Source organism: Limulus polyphemus, unplaced genomic scaffold (assembly GCF_000517525.1).
Source record: "Limulus polyphemus unplaced genomic scaffold, Limulus_polyphemus-2.1.2 Scaffold2168, whole genome shotgun sequence".
Lineage (NCBI taxonomy): Eukaryota > Metazoa > Arthropoda > Merostomata > Xiphosura > Limulidae > Limulus > Limulus polyphemus.
The window spans coordinates 38,986-62,631 of NW_013667778.1; the positions used below are offsets into that span (position 1 = coordinate 38,986).

At 30.7% G+C, this 23,646-nt stretch overlaps 2 protein-coding genes and 1 long non-coding RNA gene across 5 annotated transcripts in view; 2 read left to right on the plus strand and 1 right to left on the minus strand.

The window, feature by feature from the left end:
• The window catches only part of LOC111087452, an 11,623-nt gene extending 8,867 nt beyond the window's left edge, over nt 1–2,756 (plus strand). Inside the window, exon 2 of the long non-coding RNA XR_002612134.1 lies at nt 1,837–2,756. This is a non-coding gene — a long non-coding RNA (uncharacterized LOC111087452). The remainder of the gene's footprint in view (nt 1–1,836) is intronic.
• Nucleotides 2,757–5,054: 2,298 nt separating this feature from the next.
• Nucleotides 5,055–13,369, minus strand: LOC106466147 (DNA polymerase epsilon subunit 3-like). Of its 2 annotated transcripts, none has more exons than XM_013926388.2 (5): nt 13,224–13,369; nt 11,179–11,247; nt 10,392–10,477; nt 7,783–7,901; nt 5,055–5,357 (listed from the first exon to the last, which is right to left on the minus strand). In XM_013926388.2, the coding sequence occupies exons 2-5, from the start codon at nt 11,242–11,244 to the stop codon at nt 5,197–5,199; spliced, it is 432 nt and encodes a 143-aa protein (XP_013781842.1). In that variant the 5' UTR covers nt 11,245–11,247; nt 13,224–13,369; the 3' UTR covers nt 5,055–5,196. The 2 variants fall into 2 exon arrangements, with proteins under 2 accessions (XP_013781842.1, XP_022249814.1); XM_022394106.1 differs by having other exon boundaries at nt 11,179–11,253.
• Nucleotides 13,370–13,607: 238 nt separating this feature from the next.
• LOC106466148 (casein kinase II subunit beta) overlaps nt 13,608–23,646 on the plus strand; it is a 12,527-nt gene continuing 2,488 nt past the window's right edge. Inside the window, exons 1-6 of one of the 2 annotated variants that reach the window (XM_013926389.1) lie at nt 13,608–13,694; nt 15,251–15,363; nt 18,276–18,378; nt 21,134–21,249; nt 21,597–21,672; nt 22,314–22,503. In XM_013926389.1, coding sequence (XP_013781843.1) covers nt 15,292–15,363; nt 18,276–18,378; nt 21,134–21,249; nt 21,597–21,672; nt 22,314–22,503 — 557 coding nt within the window. In that variant the 5' untranslated portion in view covers nt 13,608–13,694; nt 15,251–15,291. Of the gene's footprint in view, nt 13,794–15,250; nt 15,364–18,275; nt 18,379–21,133; nt 21,250–21,596; nt 21,673–22,313; nt 22,504–23,646 lie in introns of both variants that reach the window. The other variant, XM_022394107.1, reaches the window with a different exon arrangement.

Sequence of the window (23,646 nt, forward strand, 5' to 3'; positions counted from 1 at the left end):
CTACAGCGCTGAATCGAGTGTGTGTTTTTCTTATAGCAAAGCCACATCGGGCTATCTGTGTCAACTGAGGGGAAACGAACCTTTGATTTTAGTGTTGTAAGTTCGTAGATTTACCTCTGTCCCACCGGGTGACATTTTTGGTATTAAAACCTTCACTTATTATCTAAGCCCGTCTTTTTTTCCTTAAAAAAAAAACACATTTATATTGACAAAACACTAAAATTGTGACTCTTTCTTCTTCCCTTGTGTTTAATAATTAAGTTAATTTTTTACGACCGGAGGGTTCTTGAAATGCTAAATTAGTTTAAAACACAAAGCATAAGCAAATTAATCCATCATTTTTCTCTCATCTAAGAACACAGAACGGTAATAAAATAATTTGCCCACACGCTGTAACGAGCATAAACTTTACACGAATATTGAAACTTCATCATACAAACTTGTTTTGTTTTTTCAACTCAGGATATTTCGCCTTAATTATTAAAGTAAATAAAAACTATTTCAAAGTTTCAACTATCGGAATTAATTTGTTAAATGCTCAAGCAAACAATGGCAGTACAGCATCTTAAGCTTCAAGGCCAACATTGAGAAAAATTACCCGGACAGAAAAACGCGTGTTAGTTAGACTAAGGAGTTATTTTTCCTGCTAAACAGATATTCACAAGACATCACACTAACCAAATCAACCCAGTGCTACAAATAACGGAAACGAAAAAAAAACACTTAATTTTAATCTCTATACAAATAGGCACACATAAAGTTATCATAATTTGAAAATTTTCCTTAGTTTTCTTCCATTTAATTTTTCATTGCATTAATATCTCTTGTGGAAATGCCAAACTTTTCCCTTTAATTTCCTTTCCAGAAAAGAAAAACTGTTATCAAAAGTTTAGTATGATTTGGTTTGTTTTGAAATACTCACAAAGCTACACGAGGGTTATCTGCAATAGCCGTGCCTATCTTAGTAGTTATAGACTAGAGGAAAGGCAGTTAATCAACACCACCCACCGCCAACTTTTGGGCTACTCTTTTACCAATGAATAGTGGGATTGGCAGTTACATTATAACACCTTCATGGCTGAAAAGACGGAAATTTTCGGCGACAGGGATTCAAAGCCGCGACTCTAAGATCAACAGTTTATATAATAACCAATGAAATCATTTTTGAAAAATATTTCTGGAGGGAACAAGGAGAATTCTTCCATGTTAGCTCTTTAGTGTTAGTGAGTGGTATGTGATGTTAAAATGCAAAAATTCAAAGTATGTATGTAAAAAATAATTATTATAACGCTCAAACGATTAACGTTTATAAGTACACAGTTTAAAAACTTTATTCTGAGATCGTCAACGGTTTCAAAACAGATACGACAAGTTTCGACGTACAATCACGTCATCCACAGGAGTGTAAAGTGAAAAATGGTGAAAACCATATATACCAAAGCCATGTGACTACTTAATGTACATACTGAACTTAAAGAAAATCACACCTTCTTCATACTTTCTGATTTGCCAACTCTTTATTATCATTCAAGATATGATCATTATTTTTAGTGTTTCATTATTTCCACAATATTCGCTGATATTTCTGACCGTCATGTCATATCATTTGGTTGAGCAAAAATATGTTGTTGTTTTTCCACTGAATTATATGACTTGCATGTTCAGCTAGTGCAGGGTTTTCTCTTTTTATTATTTTCAACACTTCTCTTGTTTGATGGCCTTTCTTTTATTATTAGTTTTTTTTTTTTTTCTAAAAATAGGTATGTGTTCAAAAGGATATAAACACTAAGCACGTGCTCTTTGCGAATCGTATAAAATGTCTTTATTATCTATTAGGAATGAGGAATGTTACTCTGACAGTGGCAGTCTTTCTGGGACTGATGACCTTTCTGCACCCTAGATGTAATGGACAGCCCATTCAGTTCTATCCTCAATTTCTGGTTGACCAGGTTCCATCAGAGAGAATTTTGGAAGTACCAGATACTTTGCCTGACCCAGTTTGGGCAAATGTAGGTCGCATGCAGGAAAGAATGTTCGAAGATCCACGGGCAGTTAAAAGAGCTTTGATGCTATTTTCTCAGCCCTCAAAACATCACCATGAATCAGAAAATGGCAGAGAAAATTTAAACCGAAAGATCGGAGGCTTTCTGCGATGGGGCTGAACTTTTTCCTAAATTGAAAAAGCACCGACCAAGCTAACGCTACTGTAGGTACCGATACAAGTCTGAAAAATACATTTGTTTGTTAAACATTATTCGGCGTTCTCTGATGTGTCAAAGAAATTATCTAAAGATTATACTGTAATAATCACTTCAGACTGGTTTAAAATAAATGATATTCATATCAATTGCCTTTAAGTTTTAAACATCGTGCATTAATTTAAGCAAATTTTTAAGTTGGCAGTTAAGTTTTTACAATTTAAAAAGTTAATAATAACTGATTTCAACGCCAGGGAGATGGTAACGTTGGCTTGGTCTAACTAAATATTTGTAACTTTAATGTTAATTCGTCGTATTAATATCCCATTACAACTATGGCGTACTTTGTCCTCCAAGGTATTGGTTTGTGTCGAACTGTTAATTATTTTCCCTTACTATTATATAAACAGTATAGGTAGAATGCTTCTCGTTAAGACTAACAGATTTTTAAAACCTTTGAATGATATCGTGATTGTATAGCTGATAATTTTTTTCAAGTGTGTTACATTATATTACAGTGTTTGACGTAATAAAAAAGCGAGCACAATAATTGAGGTATATTTGACATCAGTAACCCTTGTTTCACAAAACCAGAAGTTAACCCTTTTCCTCTGAAGACACTAAACAATAGTAGTAATCTTACGTCATACTTTCAAAAATGTTTCAAGTAAGGAAAGTTATTTTCATTTTACTGTTACATAATAGCACAATGTTCAATTCCAACCCGTACGTATATAAAATACAACGAACGCTAATGAAAATTTTAGTTACACACCTTTCTAATCAGATTTAGCACTTTGATTTTTATTCACGACGTCGAACCTCTTGAAAAAAAATGCATTTTCTATCATCAACCTTGCGGATTAACATAGCTAGAAAATAGTCATTTTCTGGAATTTGTTTGAGCTTTAAACAACAGACAGCGTTTGACTAAAGTTTGAAAGACCAACATTAGATAATTAACCTTTGTGTAAATCCAACTGATGTAGTAGTTGTTTAAAACAAAAATTTTTACAGTTACAATTTTTTATTTGATTATGTTTCAGTAGTATTTTTTCCCACAATAATGAAGAATTTCTGTTCTTCTAACTAAAACGGTATTATAATTTTGGTTACGAATATATTACGTGGAAGTTTATTTAATATGGAATCATCTGTCAAGCAACCTTAAAACTTAAATACAAAGCAAATTTCATCAGTTTTTTTGTAGCATAATAATTCCTATGGTACAAAATATTTGATACAAGCAGAATAAAACAGTAAAATCATTAATATTAATAGCAAAACACGTTACTTTCCCTATCACATCAGTCAATATGATTTAACTTCTACACCACAAAATTGCTGTGATAATGTTACATTCATAAATTTCCAGTCTAGAGTTTAAAATAAAAAATCTCAAATGAAAGGAAAATTAGATTTCTTTTAGTGACATTTCAAGCACGTGCTCTTTCTAGTACTGGTTTCAATTTCTTGCAAAGCTACCTGCACTAACAGTCCCTAATTTAGACTAGATGGAAGACAGTTAGTCAACACCACACACCACCAACTCTTGGGTTACTCTTTTACCAACAAATAGTGGGATTGATTGTCACATTATAATGCTCCCACAGCTGAAAGGAGGAGCATGTTTAGTGATGGGGATTCGAACCTGTGACCCACAGATTGCAAGTTGAGCACCCTACCAGGCCTTCTTGGGCTTGATGTTTATTATGATATCACATGGATTATAATACTGAAATAATACTCTTATGTACAGTTTCATATTTTTCTGAAAATGAAATTCCAACTAAGAAGGACAACAATTCTAGCTTTAAGTAACTTGATCAAATACTTATAACTTAGATGTTACATGGGAATTTTGCTAAAAAAAATAACTATAACCAGTTTTAAGGGATTTTCTTCATTATTTCAAAAAGACTGAGAAGCTAAAAACTATAACATGAAATAATTACAAGTTACTGACTTTGATTAACGGGATATTCCTTGTACATAAAGTCATTTGAAAACAATGGAATATGTATCAACCTGGAGAACTAAGATCATCCAGAAAGAGACCTCCAAGAAGATGTATCCCAGTCAAGGTACATAAAGTGCAATGTCTTGTAATAGATAAGAATCCATAAACACAGAGATCAGTGGCAAAAGCTGCCCACATGTCCCAGGCAATAACATAACATAATCAAGAAGAATCTCTAACTGGAAAACTGACAAAAGTTGTATCTACAACATATACATTCAACCATTGCAAAAGTCAAGCAACTGGAAATTGAAACATGTATTCATGCTATTCTATACAAAGAGATATCAGTCAAGTTGCAAATGGATTTCGTTTCAATCTTACTGTTAAAACAGGTGCTGCTTGGAAACTATTGGCCTTGTACACTAGGTAGATCATGCAGGAAGGAGTGGTGTACTTTGACATGACAGCTTTACAATTTTTTTTTTAATTGAAACTATGCTGCAAGACTATTGTCAAGGTGCACAGTGGTCAGATAAGAGTATGACCAGACCTACTGACATGGTGAGGCTCCAAAATCGTTTTAATTTACTGTACTCAACCTTCATCAGACAATACTTTTTTAAAATTTTGTCATCATCAATATAATCACAGGAAATTAAATCCAAGAAATAGCATTAATTAACACTCTTGGATCCTCTTCTACATATTTATTAAATAAGTAACTCGTATTATGTCCCTATTCTTGGTGTCACCATTAAAAAATGTCATTTTGAAACTGATAGCATCTTATTATCTAATTACATTTTATTATTAATTAAAGTTCACTGACTCTGATATATGGGTTTTTTCTTTTACATAAAATTCCTTTAGCATTTAATGAAACAGTAGACAGATTTTCAAATAGCATTTGATTTTATTTTTTTTTACAAAAATCGCTTTGTTTCATGTATGCATAATGTAAACTTGGGGGGGGGGCAAGATGATGCATTATTGTGATGATTTTACAGCTTATGAGATGACTTATTTCAAGTTTGATCAATTTCCATCAGAATTCTGATTTTCTTCATTCAAATCATCATCCTCTTCCACTTCTTGTTCTTCATCACCACCTTCCACATCAGGTTTATCAGATTCTGGCCTTTTTTTCTTGCCCTTTCCTCCTGACTCATTCTTTTTAGCCTTTTCTTTTCTAAAAGCTATACAGATAAGGAAATAAAAACTGAAACCTTTCTTCTTAAACTGCCACACCCAATTCACAAAAAGCAGATATACTGCCATAGTTTAAAACACCATATTTTCCTCACACAATGAGAACAACGATATTTATTTTTATTCAAAAACATTTGTGACAGAAATAAACCATTTATCTTTACTAAGAATGAGACGTTATTATTAGCAATCATAATTTTTGTAAGCTTAGGTTAACCACATTGTAATATTCTTAATTTTATAAGAAAAAAAGAATAGCTATTCCATTATAAAATATTTTAATTTTCAGATATAAAAATATGTATAAAAATGCTAACTAAAAGGGCTATAGGTGAAGTTAGAAAAAAAAATTGAACAAACTAAAAAATAAAACTAATATTTAAGTTTATCTAAATAGAGAATTAACCTACAATAAAGGTTCAAGAAAGATAAAAATATAAAGTATCATGAATATTTCACTGTATGTTTCTTAAGAATACAGTAAAACAACTTAGGTTCATTTGTGGATAACTATAAAATATTAAGAAGCTAAGAGAGTTCAAGACTGAACCTACTGGACCTTGGATGTTCTTCCCATATGGACTGGTTACTTTGGTTACGTGTTGTTAGTACGCTGATAAATAATTATGCATAACACAGTAAATCTAAAGAACTTATGGTAAGGTTGTAGTGACCAGATATTAAGCACCTCAACAATTCCCATGTTTGTGATATCCCAGTCAGTCTGATGAGCTTGGGTATTGGGTGAAAGGACTCATTGGAACTGGATATAGCAAATATGGCATGATTTTTTCACCGAATCTTTATAATAAATTGTACGTAGCCTATATGATCATCTAAGTCTAATCGTTAATCAATTTATATCCATGGTCTTCTATGTCTATTTCACATGCTTTGTAAAGACAATATATCTCTAATAACTCATCAGGTCAGAGATGATCATATAAAAAAATGGAATATTACTAAAATAATGTGGGGTGAACTACACAAAAGACAAATAAAGTCTTCTACCTTCACCTAACTGATGACACATTCAGTAAACCTAGCAGAGAAATCAGCGAAACGTTGCTACCCCTCTTGAAACTACTAAAATAGTTTGTTCAAGTTGTTAATAATGGAGATCAAGGATATGTGGATAGCAGACCAGCCTTTTTTTAACAGAAATATCCAGGTTTGAACTAACACCACACCCAATCCTCCTCAGGACTTTCCTGAAAACAGATGTGGATGAATAGCTGAAACATAGAGCATAAACGTATTATTAATTGGAATCTGGTACTAACAAGAAAAGAAAATAACTATTTATAATTAGACTTGCTTGATCATACAGGCTACTAGCCATGACAGTGATGGTAAATATAAATTGTAACTTTCAATACAGTTACAGAATACTGCTGTGAAATAAAATAGAACTATTATCTTGTAAATGGTTTCCTGTAGTAAGTTGTGTAGTTTTACAAAATGAAAATCTGTCAATTATTATATGTAGTTAAGTGTCACAAGTCTGACAGATAGATGTCACTGTTTTTAGTGCTTTGAGAGACAATTATCAATCAAGTCAGATCTTCTTTAGACAACATAAGAATTAGTCTAAACAATTTCTAAATCTCCTTGAGACCATTAGATCTATTGCAGTCTTTCTCAGCCAGATTTGCCAAATGACCCTTCCCATTATCTTCACAAGGATGAAAAAAAAACACGTGAATTTTATTTATTTAAATAAAGTGTTGACTCAGCAGAGACACCATTTGAGAAAAACTGATCTAATATCATTAAAGTTTGGAAATTAATCAAAAATGGAGGGAATAAATGACCAGCCAAAAATCCTGAGAACTTTACAAAACATCAAACAAAAATCTATCACAATGAAATCTGTTTGTGATCAGAAGTAATGAGCTCACTCTACCCATATTTCTGTAAATTCAGTTTCTAAAACATGGGCAGAGAAAACCCTTAACTACATAAACAGACTTACTTGCTTAAGCTCAACCAGCTTTGGCAGTGATTAATATATTTAAGCATACATGAAGTTTCAGTAAAACCAGAATAACATTTTCTAATGTTAATCTTATTAAAATAATGAAGCTTTAGTAAACATTTTGACCAGACATTCTGTAGCTAATTACAACTTTCAATATATAAGTAAAACATATACTTTATCTTACAAGTTATAATGATTTCAGTTCCAAAGTACAACCAAGTTTTAAAAAAAAATGTACTTATGATATATGAAAATGTGGCATATCTAATTTTTGGGGGAATAATTGAATGTATAAATGTAAACCTTAAGTGATTGACAAATGACTTCTACTCAGAAATATATTCATTTCTATGATATTTCTCTAAATTTACCGAATTATCAAAGAGTCTTACAATATCTGGCTTATTGATAATGCATCTACCACCACTTACCTTCTAAACTTTCCTGTAAGGGTTCCAGAAAATTTTCAAATTCCATATCTTCAATTGCAGTTAACACATCGTTTCCTGAAAGTGTTTTTCTTTTGGCTTTAAGAGCAAAGTTGTTGGCACTGTAACAGTTAAAACCCTACAACTTGAAATCTTCATACAATTACTTTCAAACTGCTAGTTTTTTCATAGTTGTATGCTAGTTTTTAGCATTTAAGAACAAAAGACAACAGTAAACGAACAAACTGTCCGAAGTCTTGATATTATAGAAACTAGTCTTGACAGATTCTCGTGACTTCTTCAATCTACACAAAGATAATGTGAGACCGAAGAGGGCAGATGAATGTATCGAAACTAGTTCCTCCAGTAACAAGATTTCTGACAGTTTATTCCATTTATGTGTTTTTTTAGTTCTTTATTGGATCTATGTTTGTTGTATGTTAGGAGGTCTACATTTGATCTTTGTATAAATGAAAAAACCAAACAAACCTGCAGTAAGTAAGAAAAGAAATTAAGTATGAATATTCATTTTTAACTTAACAATGAATATACTATTTTTTAAACTGCTTTATTACTTTTGATTTTTATAATGAGTTCATTTTTATTTTTGGGTAAAAACACACATTAACAAAACGATGAGGATTAAGTTCGTAGTATGCGTCTTCGTCTACTATTGAAGTTTGAGAATGGGTTATCAACATTACAATTCCAACTTTTCTGCTATTTTAATTATTGACTTTAAAGTCAAATGCACAACATGGACCCAAGGTCTTGATCAACTCCCAGTGGAAAACCACAGGAAAAAAAAACAACCAAACTCTGTGTGAATGTGACCATTTCCATTTGTCTAAACTTTGGGATCTTAACCTTTGTAATAATTTTTGAGCATTTACATTTATTACAAAAACAAAAAAATGGTATTTTAAAGTAAGAAAACAAAAAGTAAAACTGCATGATCAAAGTTTTTTTTTTAAATCATAGATTTTTGTACTACATGTACTTTACGATAATCTTGGTAAGCAATTTTAATCACGTTTTTTTATCTTGCAATAATAATTCCACAATGTGCTTTCCTAAGCAAGAAAGTAAAAACTATTAATTGACTAAGTTTGGCAAATTAATTATTTAACTCTTAACCTCCATGTGCCCTTAACCAATTGCTCTTTTGCTCAACAAGAGCCAAATTACTGTCACTTACTAAAGGCCTGATAAACAAACTTTTTGGTTCCTTTAGCATACATGCTGAAAACTAAATTAGTTTTTTTTTTTAATATAAAGAATAGAAAATCTGTAAATACCAATCATCTATAAGCACTTCTTTATCTTCTCACAAGAATACCTACAAAGAATCTTTTGTAGTGCTTCACATTTCATGACAAGATATTAATATAGTCATCTTTTGGTATCCTTTAGAAATAAATATGAATAGAAAGTTGGCAGTGAGTATATGCTTTTTTTTCTCTCTATATTTTCATATGACCTTATACGTTGCTACATTAACAATTCCAATACTAATATGGATCCTACTGAAGTTAACTTGTTTGTTTTCACGCATTTGGTTTCCTAATTTATGGCATGACTTCACTATTATCATAGATGTTTTTGACTTCATGCAAATTACACAGAATTAATTTCTACAACTTCTCTGCCATTCAGTTTGTTTTTACAGTAGTGTTTCTTTTCTTTTTGTTAAGCATAAAGTTACACAATGGACTAACTGTGCTCTGCCCACTGAGGGTATCGAGACCTAATATTTAACATTATAAGCCCTTAGTCCTACCACTGAGCTACCATGGGTGTTTTCAATAGTTGTAAAATGAATCTTAACCCTTTCACTGCACAATTAATTTTCACACTGATTCCCAAATGGTGTCAGTTATCCACCAAAAAATAAAAGTATGAATTTGCCCCTTTGAATATTGAAAGGAGCTGTATTTTCTATATCTTAAAGTAACATTCCTTGAAAACTGTATTGGATAGTGAAAAATAATGACTTAAACAAAAAATTGAGGAAAATTAGAAGAAAAGCGTTCTCCATTAAAAAATTAAGTCAATAAGAGGCCAAACTCGTTACAAAATATGAAACAAATTATTTAGATAACAATATCCAAGATATAAAGAAGCTGTCTTAAAATAGATTCTATACGTGTTCCTGCAAAGTTGGCAATTTTGTAATAAGGCATATAAACATCCAGGTTTCATGTCATAGAACACAGATGGCAGCACACACACTCAGGTTTGGCAATGTTTCAAGTACAGGAGGATATTCCCACATGTGGCAGTAGAAAGAAACTATTTTTGGTAGTCGTGGGGTAAATTGATAGACCTACACACTTTTACTTTTTTTGTTCTCCTACAAGAAACTTAAATCGTAAACTAATGCCAATAGAAGATGTAAACATACATGTAACTTGTACACAATACTCAGATGTCAACCAGAATAGAAATACAATTCAATAAATTACTGCTACTTTTTGTTTTTAAATTTTGTTATTTTGATTTTTAATAATATTATCATCAACATCTTCAATTCAGTTTTATTATCGTATCAACAAATACTTGCATCTTTTTGTGTTAAAAAATATCTACTTCGAATAAAACTTCATACTTACGAAGATGTTGCATACAAAACAAAAATACTGGCAGCTTTTGAAAAGGCAGATCTTGCTTCCTTTGAAACATTTACCCCATCTGGTAGCTGGAATGTACAAAGTCAAGTTCATTCTTTATATAAAAAATATTCTAAAGTACCATTAAAACACTGTAAAAATGATTTTGCTCTCACAATAAAAGTTGAAGAAATTCAAATCACTTACAGAACTTGAAGTTTGTAATCACGTATGGGAATATAATTCATGAACAGTGACTACCTGGCAGGGTGATATATTTTTTTCAAACTTCCTGTAACCTTAGAATTTTCAATAAATATTTTCTGTGATGTCCCTCTGGTTTGTACATAATACAGTGCCACAAAAAGTCTTTTGTTTTATTATACTTTTCCTACAGCCGATAAATCTTGTGAGAGGTTCTACTTGTCCAGTTTCCTGTGAAAGCCTGAACTTCCTGTACCAGTTCCTGTTACCAATAGTACCATATTTATGATAACAATATTAGGTTGTCAAGAAATTAATGTTGTGGTTTGGAACACTTTCATTAACCACCACCCCAAAAACATCCAGTAGTGAATTAATTAAATAAGTATGATCATTGCAAACAAAAAACAAAAACGTGTTAATACACAAGTATATATATACAGTACATACAAATAATCACATAGAAGCATACTTGTGTGTAACGATATTACATATAAACAAATGATCCCTTTTAAGAGTTTGTCCATTAGTCACTTTTTAGGTCTACGTGCATACCAATTAGATTTTTACATTTTGCTCTACTTACTGCATCTTTCACAATCCTTGTTATTACACTGTTTGGGAGGTTGAAGTCCTCTGGTCGTTCTGCCATTTTCTGTTGCTTATAAACAAAAAGAACTCACTAAATAACACTGTTTCCTTTATGGTAATTAAGGTGTTTCTTACACTTAAAAAAATCGATACTTTGCTAAAAATAAATTTTTAATTGTGTTTTAAAAGCTTCAATTAAATTGATTTTTAATACATCTGATCTAACACATTTATTAACCAAAATGTAAGAACATTGATCACATTGTTTTTAATATGCAAATATCTACTAGTCTTGAAAGTATAATTTAAAATCTGGATACTTAGTGTTTTTTACCAAATGTGGTTATGTATATGTTTAAAATATAACAGCAACTTCTCAAAATTACAAAAGATAGTGTTTTACAATAATATCAAAAATGAAAAAGAAAACAAAATACTTGTATTTCTGTTGAAAAGCCCAATTCAACTGATTAAAGACTATTAATCTGAATTAGTGTACAGGCTATTTATAATATGATGGTAAAACAAAATCTACTAAGTCTGTCTATCATACAGGTGAGTGTCACTCTTTACCTAGAACATCACATAACAATATAATATGTACAAGTGATTAATTCTATGGAAAATTAATTTTTCATAGCAAAATTCTTGGTGAAAAATACAAGTAACAAGCTTTTAGTACAATAATCCAGAACATCCTCTTCAAGTACAGAGTGATAGATTGTTGGTGGCATATGTAGTAATACTAGGCAGTCCAACCAGACAAATTTAACATTACGTTCTAAGTGATAAAGCTGATCAGATGAAAAAGTGAGACTTGAACCCAAGACCCCTCACTAACAAAGCCAGTGCTCTACCACTGACCTATCCAAGAGTACAAACTGTCCTCATCGATATTCACTTATAATGCTTTTTACTACAATTATGATCCACTAGTCTGTTTAATGATATTGATAGATACACAGACCAAATTATATGAAGTCTATTCACACTTATTTATTTTTAATGATAGGTCCCGAGTTTAAAACCCAGTCTCTTTTCACTTAAATGTAATGTTAAATAGACAAATCTTGAAATTAATCCTAAGAAGTTAAACTTGTGAGATGGTACTACAAGTTACTGTATCAGTTTTGTTTCCCTATTAATTAATATCTATAAGTTAGAGGTAAAATATTCCTTAAAAATGTATTCATTATCAGATAAATAGAGTATTATTTGTATGGTTACAGTGTTTCATCAGGATACCTGGCAGTGGTATCATCAATACATCAACTATAATGAGTGAGCTCAATAATCTAGGAAACAGAAAAACTAGTGAATGGGTTTATTGGTATTTGATTGGTTGAGCTCAACAACATTTAGCCAGTTATTTTTAGATAAGGATGATGTACAAAGAAATAATCTAATAAACCAAAATGTCCAAAAAAAAAAAGAATATGTCATACATTATATTCTATCAAATACTTAAAACTAAAAGTTAAAACAGGACTCAATAGTAAATTTAAGTAATACTAATACATAATAATATTATAATTTATGCATTATAGTTACTGTTGCACACTAATTAATTAAGACAAGAATCACATACCAATTATCTAATCCACTACTACTTGTGTGTCTTAGGGCCTATATTGTGAGTTCATTCACTGTTTAAACTTTAAATGCCGAAACATTACAAATAGAAATCAGTGGGTCTAAAATTTGTAATAAAAATCATGTTAACTACGCTATATATTTAGGGGGAAAATACAGACATGTGGAAAGTAATATAAAAATAAAAGCTATTGGGAATATTAAGATGTTAGAAAGTCCGATATTCTCAAAAGAATTCTTAGTAATAGTATTATAATAACAAAAAATTATATCATTCAGACAATCATCACAATTTCAAAATAGTTAGGGATCGGTTCAACAATGTCTCCCCTGATAAAATATGGTCGCGTTTTCAAATCTACGAAAATAACATTATTAATAATATGAAATTTTTGACTGAACACTATGATATCAATATTCAAATTAATGTCAGCATACATAACTCACTTTGAGTTTGAACCTTGATTGCAACTCATTAAATCAAACAATCATAGCAATAACGTTACATGATAAAATATATCTCAAAGATACTTAACGTTAAAACTTTAATAACTAAAATAACTCATTTGCTCACAATAAAAAATCCGCGAAACTTACAATTTGCTTTGAGTAAGAAAACACGCGATGACATGGAAAAGTTAAATAGAATATATAAAAATATAAATCAATTATGACAACATGAAACCTAGAGGAAATGTTCTAATATAGAAGAGAGTAAAATTTCTGATAAAATTTAGGAATTAAGTAAGAATATTTATTTGAGTTTTAAAGAGAAACATGATCGCCTGAAAGGTTATACAAATCAGGTTTTCATCTAACTCGTGAAATAAGTTATCAGCGTGGTGCGTAAGTGTTAAATAAAGTACTCAATATCTATTGGGACTGAAATTGGAATAGGTCCAGTCTTGCCTGTAATTTGTAAGTTGTATGAGTGTAAATTTAACTAATAGTAATAAGTAAAACCTTGTGAGAGAAAGGTTAATTATTTTACCATAGCTGTGTTTGCGTAGTTTCTAGGTGAGAATAAATTATAATAAATGTCCCTTATACTTTGCAAATAAAATTCACAGTCGTAGATGCGTACTCAGACTGAACTTTGAAATTCAAGTTTAATTTGAACAAGTAGAAGTTTGAACTTCGAAGTGAAGTCGATTAACGACACATTTTTCTGATATGAACTTTATTTTAATTATAAATTGAAATAGTACGAATTACTTCTTTAAATTTCCTGTGTTCAAAAATTTTTTTTACAAAAAAATACTGCTTGTGTTTTAAATCAGAACTTATTTCTCAGTTTCTGCCAGAAATTGGTAGAAGAAAGAATGATAAGAACCCAAATTACATGTTACTGTTAGTGTTACTTCAACTTATTGTTGAGTTACAAGTTATATCTTGTAAGTTATAAGTTACGTAACACTACAAGTTTTATTTAAATGTTATCATAATTTAGGCCTAGCTGTGGCGTGTGTGAAGAAACGTGTTCTGTAACTTCATTTAAGTTTAAAAAATGAAATAAACGAGTATAATAACGAAGCCTGTTGTAAACTAATAATATCTATGATTAAGTTATACTTAGTGTATTTGATATATGTATTGCAGTAAAGTTTCTCGCTTGTTTTTGCAAGACTTGTATCTGATTCGTTATAAATCTTACAAAGATTTTAAAATTTAAGAATTTATCAGAGAAAAAAATTGAATAAAGTTATTAAAGAGCGAAGTATGTTATGTAAGCTTATTTCTTTCATTATATGACATCCTTTGTTTCTGCTTTTTTTATTGTATTCATCTTGGTAGTGTGCTATCTTGAATTTGTTTTTAAGATTGTACTGTAATGTTAGATTATATTTTGTTACCTATCAAGTAACCCACAACCAAAATAAATGTTAATAACATACGCAGTTTAGATGAACATATTCGTTATTTGAAGATGGGTCGGCCATGGACTTGTGGTTAGCATGCCAGACTGTGATTGTCATAGTTAATAGTTCATCTTCTGTTGCCACAAAATCATGTGCATCATAAGACTAATGGTCAAATCCCACTCTTTGATTAGAGTTGCTGGAGGGTGCTGTTGACTAGCTAGTTGCCTTACTTCTGACTTGTCAGTTTAAAATTAGCACTTGTGTATCTTTACACAAACAGCTGGAACAAACAATTGCTTGCGAGTTCATGATAAATTCATAAGTTCAGCTGCCTCAGAACATGTTTATGGTACTTGTGCAATTTCTTATTTAACACCAATGAATTATCACAATCGAAAAACTTATCACTCTTGGGTGAATGTGAACAAGTTCTTATATTTGATAAATTGAAGTCTGAGTATAACTACTTGTAATTTTAAGTCTGAACTGACATTAACTTGTTGAAAGGAGTAATTGAATAATTAAGTTATCGCAAGTTACTCATGTACATGAAGTATGTTCTGAAGGAATCCTTAAAATTGAAGAAAACTAATATATTAAATAAAATTTTAGAAGGAAAGAGCCAGAAGCTATTGTATTAAATCATCAGCAACATGAGTTCTTCAGAAGAAGTTTCCTGGATTTCTTGGTTTTGTGGTCTTCGTGGGAATGAATTTTTTTGTGAGGTAAGTCTGTTTTATTAAGTTGTTAAAACATCAAGTTCCTTGAGTCAAAATGCTTACAAAAATTATCATGCATATTTCAAGGCCACTCATTTTTGGAAGATACAGTGTAAAGAGCAAGGCTTAAAATGAAAAAAAAATTACATTTTGTTGGATGGAATCCCCAGAAATAGTGAATATTTGTTGAACACACAGTTTTTCATCTGACATCCATTTTTCTGGGCACAGCCAAAGTTTTGCTACAATATTGTGATCTATAATTGTTGTTGTTGTATTTACTTTTTTTAAACAAGTTTTTCCTGAAACCTTGGTTTTATTAATAAATCTCTCAGAAATTAACTGTTTACTAAAGCTTGGATGTCGGTGTGTAATTCTTTTTCAAGTTCTTGTAAAAATTGCACATTAGAAAATGATTGGTGTTTAGGTTATATAATATTTTAAGTTTTTCAATAAAAATGGTAAATTTTATAGTTAAAATTATAATTTAAAAATGTACTGTAACATTAATAAATATTTATAATTTGTAAGGAAATATTATTAGAAGCTGTAATTTTGAGAGATCAAACCAACCTGGACAATTTAATTTGGGAAAACCATTCCACCTACCAGGCTTCTGTAGAGACAGAAACCTCTGTGTAGATTTTTTTTTAATCAATATAATTGATTGCCTATGAGCATCTATTGCACTGATTAGTGTCACATAAAATATCCAATTAATCAAAATTAGGATTCAGTTGATAGGCTCTAATTATTTTCCATTTGCAATGGACTGTTCCACTTATTTCTGAACACCTCTAATTTTTTAGAACACAAAAGAAAAAAGGTTGGCTACATTTTGGTTTTGAAAAAGTTTTGTATTTTTTCATTCTTTTGAACACATATTATTGTAAAACAATATATGTGTGTGTGTGTGTGTGTTGTTTATTAACCATAAAAACTCAAATAATCAATATCAATGTATTCCCTGTTTAAGAATCAGAATACTTACTTCGTACTAAGACTTAGAAAAATCACAGTGTTGATAATATTTATTGATATAAGTAATATTTATGATTTGTTTACATTTGATGTGCATAGATTAATATTTATAAATGGATAGAATCATTGCCCTATAAATTAGGCACATTACAAGTAAAGCTGGGTGATTAGTGGAATTTGATAATTGATTAAACGTTGGGCAAATTATCAGATCATGTTAAACTTATTGATTATTCTCACCTGAGACTTGGATGGTTGGAATAATTGAAAATAGTGATAATTGGAAACACCTTTGATTAGTTAATTTTTGTGTGAGTTGTGACACAAATTAATTAAGCTGAACAACTTTGAATTAATTAAAAATAATAAGTCATATTAGCAATATTTTGATTATTTGTAATAATGGAAAACATTAACCAGAAATGCTAATTTTGTCAAGTTGATGACATTAATCAATGTAAGAGATCCTTATAGCTAATGGATTAATCAGTTTCATTGCCCATCTCGAATTACAAGTGAATTTGTACATCTTTTGATTTAATACAATACATTGTACAGTGTAGTATTGCCAATATGTTTAAGTATGCTCAAAAATCGAAGTTAATTTTTTTCATTACTGGCCTTTGTAGTCATCATTAAAGCTTGTACCAAAAAATGTCTGTGGCTATAGCAACCAAACTCGTTGGGGATATTCCATCTATCAGACAAAATGTAGATGCCGATGTCAAACTAGCCAATAACTAAGAAGAATCAGTTAAGGGTTAGGAGTTGAGTGCTTGAACCCACAATGTCTCAACTCCTACTGCATTTTGTTATCAGCAGAGAGTTGTGGGAAGAAAGTTACCCTTAATGTCAGAAATAAACCACCCTTTTTTGGAGATGTACAAAAGGGCAGAAATATTCTCATAGCAGAAATAACTGCCCTATATTTCTATAAGACTCTCAACCTCCACCCTTTATTTAGTAACTACAAAAAATGATGTTAATCAGAACTAAAATGCTTATTTTCAAGAGTGAATTGTAGGAGAATTATTCATTGTTTGCAATTCCTAAAACTTCACATTCATATTAACATGGATCCATAAGTCTTTGTATGTGCTGAATGGTCAATTTGAGAAAACAACTTAAGAACAAAAAGTTTCTTTTGATGAGGGAATTTCATTAAAAAAAAAATAGGACTTCCCCTGTTAACTGATTGAAAGAGAGAGAATTTGAAGATGGGAGCTTGAATGGAAAAATGCATGAAGAGGGAAGAGGAACGTGTTTTAGTATACATTTGTTGTTGTTTGGTATGATGTATATATATAATGTCAGTATTATATACATGCATGATTTTATTGTATCATGTCAAATAATTGAATTGAATATCTCCCCTTTGACACTTCTTATAGAACTGACAAGGGACAGTGACATCCGGCAGAAAAAATACCCATGGTTACTTAGAGAACTGAGTACTTTATTGTGCTGGATATACCCATTGCATTGAAAAACAAACATTTTTGCCAACAATGCATTGCAGTCGGACTCTTTTGCTTAATAATAAATTCAGTGTCATTTTCTTATTGAAATAACACAGAATGACAAAAGACTGTCGTAAACAGCCCACTAGACAATCATATTGTGTATACGCTCTGATCCAAGGGATTGGGTTGAATGACATCTTATATTTATTCATTACTATTTTTAGGAAAGTTACCATTGAATTTTTCAATGGGCATCTGCTAGTCTGTTTATAAATGTATGAGTGTGGGAATTTTTTAGTAGTTTTAAGCACCACTAGTATTTATTATACCTTAGAATGGTGATACTACTGTATGTTATAGAAATTTGTTTATATTTAATTGTTTGATCATGAGTACTTGTTTAGATTTCTACATATAAAGTGTCATGTATATTTTATGATCAGTTATCACTTCTCTCTCTATTTTTCATCATAGGTTGATGAAGACTACATTCAGGATAAATTTAACTTAACAGGTCTGAGTGAGCAAGTTCCTCATTATAGACAAGCACTGGACATGATATTGGATCTTGAGCCAGGTCGGTTTTTCTGATATATTTATACTTTGCCTCTATGTAGTTAAGTCAGAATATCTGAAATGTAACTTCACCAAACATCTAATTATAACTTTAGGCATACATACAAGTCTAGACTACTCAACACAATTTCTTTTGTCACGAGTTAACCCTTTTGATTCAACTAGTTGTTCAGCTGACTGAATTCTGAGGCATATAACAGGGAAAGTGTAATGTGCTGATACTGAGTCTGAATTTTATTGTAAAGTTGTAGTCTTGATTTCAAGAGTAATATATTGATTTACCAAATTATTAGGTACTGCATCATACTCGTTAGATCAAAGTGATCTTTTTTGTTTCTTTTTCCATCTTATTGGTTTACACTGCTGTCAACCGTTTCCAAAAAATTCACAGTTTTACTGTGCACAAACTCATTAATTTATATGACACTAACAAACTTAAAAAAGGTGTGTTAAAGCTTAAGGCACAAAAGTCAACTTAAAACTGTTTTCAAGTACATAGTAAATGAAAACACATTTCTGTTTGTTCTCTTTTAAAATTTGAGAATTTACTGACTATCATTAAGTACTACTAGATGGATGGCATCCATAAAATGCTGCAATGTATGTAGAATATTTCATAATATACGTGTTTTAGATCTGTCATGTGTGCAACTGCAGATCAGCACAAGTTATGCATTTTTTTTAACAGTTTTGGCAGCTATACAAATTAATTTTCAGAAGGCTGTTGGTAGTACTTATTCCCAAGTGATTTTCAAAACGGACTTCTTTCTATGCAAGCTAGAATGGTCATGTGTTATGAGATTTTTTCAAATTGCTAAAGAACTAAGTACTATTTGTATATCTTGTAATAAAATCCATCTTAATTGTGTTCAAAATGTAAAAATATTATAGTCCCCCTGGTGGGTCAGTGTTAAGTTTATGTACTTACAATGCTAAGATCCAGGTTTTGATTCCCTGTGGTGGACAGGGTACAAATAGCACATTGTGTAGCTTTTTACTAAAAAAAACACAATAAATGTTATTTACATTTACTCTAAATCTACGAAGTTTTCTATTATATTGACATCAGAAACACTAAGTCACACTACTTGATTGGATGTAAAGTACTCAGAAACACTAAGTCACACTACTTGATTGGATGTAAAGTACTCAGAAACACTAAGTCACACTACTTGATTGGATGTAAAGTACTCAGAAACACTAAGTCACACTACTTGATTGGATGTAAAGTACTCAGAAACACTAAGTCACACTACTTGATTGGATGGAAAGCACTCAGAAACACTAAGTCACACTACTTGATTGAATGTAAAGTACTCAGAAACACTAAGTCACACTACTTGATTGGATGTAAAGTACTCAGAAACACAAAGTCACACTACTTGATTGGATGTAAACACTCAGAAACACTAAGTCACACTACTTGATTGAATGTAAAGTACTTAAAATTTTATAAGAATAAGAAAATTTAGTTGTTTCTAATGGATAGCTAGCTACCTGATGACAAATCCAACACGGTTTTGTTTTTTTTAGACAAACATCTTGTAAAGTATCTTAATTCGTATTCATCATCTTTACGTTTCTTGTTTAAGATATAAAAAATATGTTGAGGACACAACTAGTTGTGAGAGAATTAATGATAGTTGAACGTATATTTACCATTTTTCTTTATTTCTATTGATAAATGCAGTCTTATCTATTAAAAAAAAAATCCTATTATATTTTTTGAGCAAAAGCATTTTATATTTAAGTACAAATTTGGTTTTTTCAAATATTCTTAAATATAACTGCCTATCAACTTTAAATGAGTCATTTATTTGTAATAAGAGCATTCTGTTGTTGAAAGGTATACTTCACAAATCTGTGTCCCAGCATCATGTTTGAACTGAATCTTGAAAATATCTTTAGTTTCATATTTGTTTTAAGCATAGTGTGCTAATACTGTATAAGTCTGTTATATATTTTTTGCTCAGACTGATCTGTTTATTTGATGAAAATAATGGAGATGAAAAGTAATGTATAAGTCCTTGAGTAACCATTATAATACTTAAAGACGAGTTATCATTATAATACTTAAAGACGAGTTATCGTTATAATAATTAAAGACGAGTTATCGTTATAATAATTAAAGACGAGTTATCGTTATAATAATTAAAGACGAGTTATCGTTATAATAATTAAAGACGAGTTATCGTTATAATAATTAAAGACGAGTTATCGTTATAATACTTAAAGACGAGTTATCGTTATAATACTTAAAGACGAGTTATCGTTATAATACTTAAAGATGAGTTATCGTTATAATACTTAAAGACGAGTTATCGTTATAATACTTAAAGACGAGTTATCGTTATAATACTTAAAGACGAGTTATCTTTATAATACTTAAAGACGAGTTATCGTTATAATACTTGTAGACGAGTTATCGTTATAATACTTGTAGACGAGTTATCGTTATAATACTTGTAGACGAGCTATCGTTATAATACTTGTAGACGAGCTATCGTTATAATACTTGTAGACGAGCTATCGTTATAATACTTGTAGACATTGCTAATAATTTTATATGCTCTTGTCATATAGAATATTTGGTAATTTAAATATATCACTGATTAACATTTATCTTGGACTTACCGAAGATATTAGGTGAACAGTTGACACATTTAGTAGGTTTCATTCTTGTACAATTCATATTCTTTTTTATTTGCTTGTTAGTATTTTGTTAATATTTTTTTTTTCCTGTGTGTGTTTTGTAGATGATGAACTAGAAGATAACCCTAATCAAAGTGATCTTATTGAGCAAGCTGCTGAGATGCTTTATGGTCTAATTCATGCCCGTTATATTCTAACAAATCGAGGAATTGCTCAAATGGTAAAGTCCAGGAGTTTTTATAGTTCCCTGTATTAATCTGTTTAGAACAAAAAGAACAAATCTATACATTAATAATTATTATAGTAAAAACGTTTCTTTTGTCAGATGTATAGTCAAATAGTAGTGTAGTAATATTGTGGCAGCTGCTGCTGAGGAAAATGTGTTTAATGGAGACACTATCTAAAATAGATAAAAATATGTACTCTGTTAATATAGAGCTTTTACAAGGTATTTATATTAAAGATTATCCTTTATTTATTTCAACTTTTTGAGTAAACATTCTTCATCAGGTTCTTAATTACTCAAAGCTTAGTAGATAGTGCTTATTTATCAACTTTGTTTTTCAGATAGAAAAATATCAAAATGGTGATTTCGGTTACTGCCCACGTGTTTATTGTGAAAACCAACCAATGCTTCCTATAGGTAAGGTTGAATTTTTATCTCGAAGAAACATTTGGTGACTTAAAGTGTTGAAATGCTGTTCTTATTGTAATTTCATCTTGTGTTATTATAACAGGTAAAGGTTATTTTTGTTAATTCTCATTTTACAAATGCTAAAATGAGTTCCTGTTAATATTTGGAAATCTGCTATAAAAATTGTTGTTTTATCTAATTTATTTAAAGCAGCCAATGTTACACCAAAGACGTGCATTTAGAGATTAAACTTTTCTTTCACAAAACCAAATAAGGGCTTGTAATAGTTTTTTTAGCTATTACTAAAATGTTTACCAGTTACTTTTACAGTTACAAAAATACCAATCATGCTTAGAAGAAAACTAATCATGTGGTCATTTGCACCATTATGTAATTTCTTCCATTTGTGATCAAATGTTAGGTTATATTATAAACTTCACTCAGTTTTATGCTTTTCGTTTTTAGCTCAGGGTGTAAAAGCTGCTTAGGTTCGATTTAAATTGTTTATTTAAGAAATCTGATTTGATTGATTCAAGTTACAATATTGATTTATTTTGTTTTTCATTAACATTTTGTAACATATCTTTAAAGAGTCAGATTGTTTTGATAGTGTTAGCAACTTAATGGGCTATTTGTATATGCATATAAAGGTCTCTCAGATGTCCCAGGAGAGGCCATGGTCAAGCTGTATTGCCCAAAGTGTATGGATGTCTACAACCCCAAGTCATCGCGACATCACCACACAGATGGAGCCTATTTTGGAACTGGATTTCCACACATGCTTTTCATGGTTCATCCAGAATACAGGCCTAAACGTCCTACTAACCAATTTGTCCCTCGGTATGCAGACCTTTTTAATTATTTTGACTGATATGAATCGATACATTCGTGTCTTTGCATTAGTCGCAACAGCATTTAGTGTGGATCATTATTATACTTAATAATGGACCTATATGATTAAACATTTTTAAGCTATCCATCTACACACCACACAAGGGAAGACTTGAAAATTATTCTTTTCCAACTCATGGCTCAGTGGTTAGGGCACTGAACTAGCAATCTGCAGGTCATAGGTTCAACTGAACATCCTCTCATAAGACTGTACATCTTCAAACTCTCCATACATCATTTTTAATGTCATCAAAAGTTTTACACAATTTTTCTTTAGTTTTTGAGGGAATTGAATTTTAGATATCTGTTATCTCTTTCAGTGAGCCTTCTTTCTTCATCTTCTGTCTTGTCTGATACTAATAGGACTGGATGTCATTGTATTTGTCCAATATGTACTTCACAATACTTGGTAAAAAGTTGAGGCCTTTTGTAATGTTTTGTAAACTTCAACCATTGTCATGTAAAGATATGACTCTGTTAAGGAGTGTTAGTTCTCTGTGTTCTAGTATTTAATGGCAACACCACACTATATTAGATGTACTGGATGATATTTTGAAAAAAGAAATCGTCCCTTATATACCTACATGTACCTGCAGTAAAACTCAGAATATGAAAATCTCACTTTTTTTTTGTCAGTGATGACTGGTATAAAAAGTAAAAGACAGTCATGTGTGATAGTGTTGCACCACTTTATATTCAGATTAAACATCTTGAACAACTTTTAAAAAAATATACTACACTTAATCATTTGTTTATTTGTTGTTTTTCTCTTAAAACTGTAAAGTAGTTACATTGTATAGCATATTAAAGTTGTGGGTTAAGTGAAAAAAATCAATAGTTACCTATGTTGATGGGTTTTTTTTCAACATTTTACCTACAATGGTTTTATTTCATAGGCACAATAAATCAAAACTACAGATGTAATGGGGCATTCTAATAAATTTTCATATTACCATATGTTTGGTAAATGTTGTATGTTATACTTAGTTTGCTATTTATCAGTTACATCCCTTAATTAACTCTTTCAACACAGGCTCGGTCCCTGGGACCGACCTCGTAACCATTTTGTGCTTGTTATAGCTTTCATGCTAT

What these genes read in the sequence shown, in the direction of transcription:
- LOC106466147 (XM_013926388.2), bottom strand. Translation starts at nt 11,244, where the DNA reads ATGGCAGAACGACCAGAGGACTTCAACCTCCCAAACAGTGTAATAACA. An exon ending in CAAGGATTGTGAAAGATGCA is followed by an intron (nt 10,478 to 11,178) that starts GTAAGTAGAGCA and finishes TGTACATTCCAG; the next exon opens with CTACCAGATGGGGTAAATGT. An exon ending in CTTACAGGAAAGTTTAGAAG is followed by an intron (nt 5,358 to 7,782) that starts GTAAGTGGTGGT and finishes TTATCTGTATAG; the next exon opens with CTTTTAGAAAAGAAAAGGCT.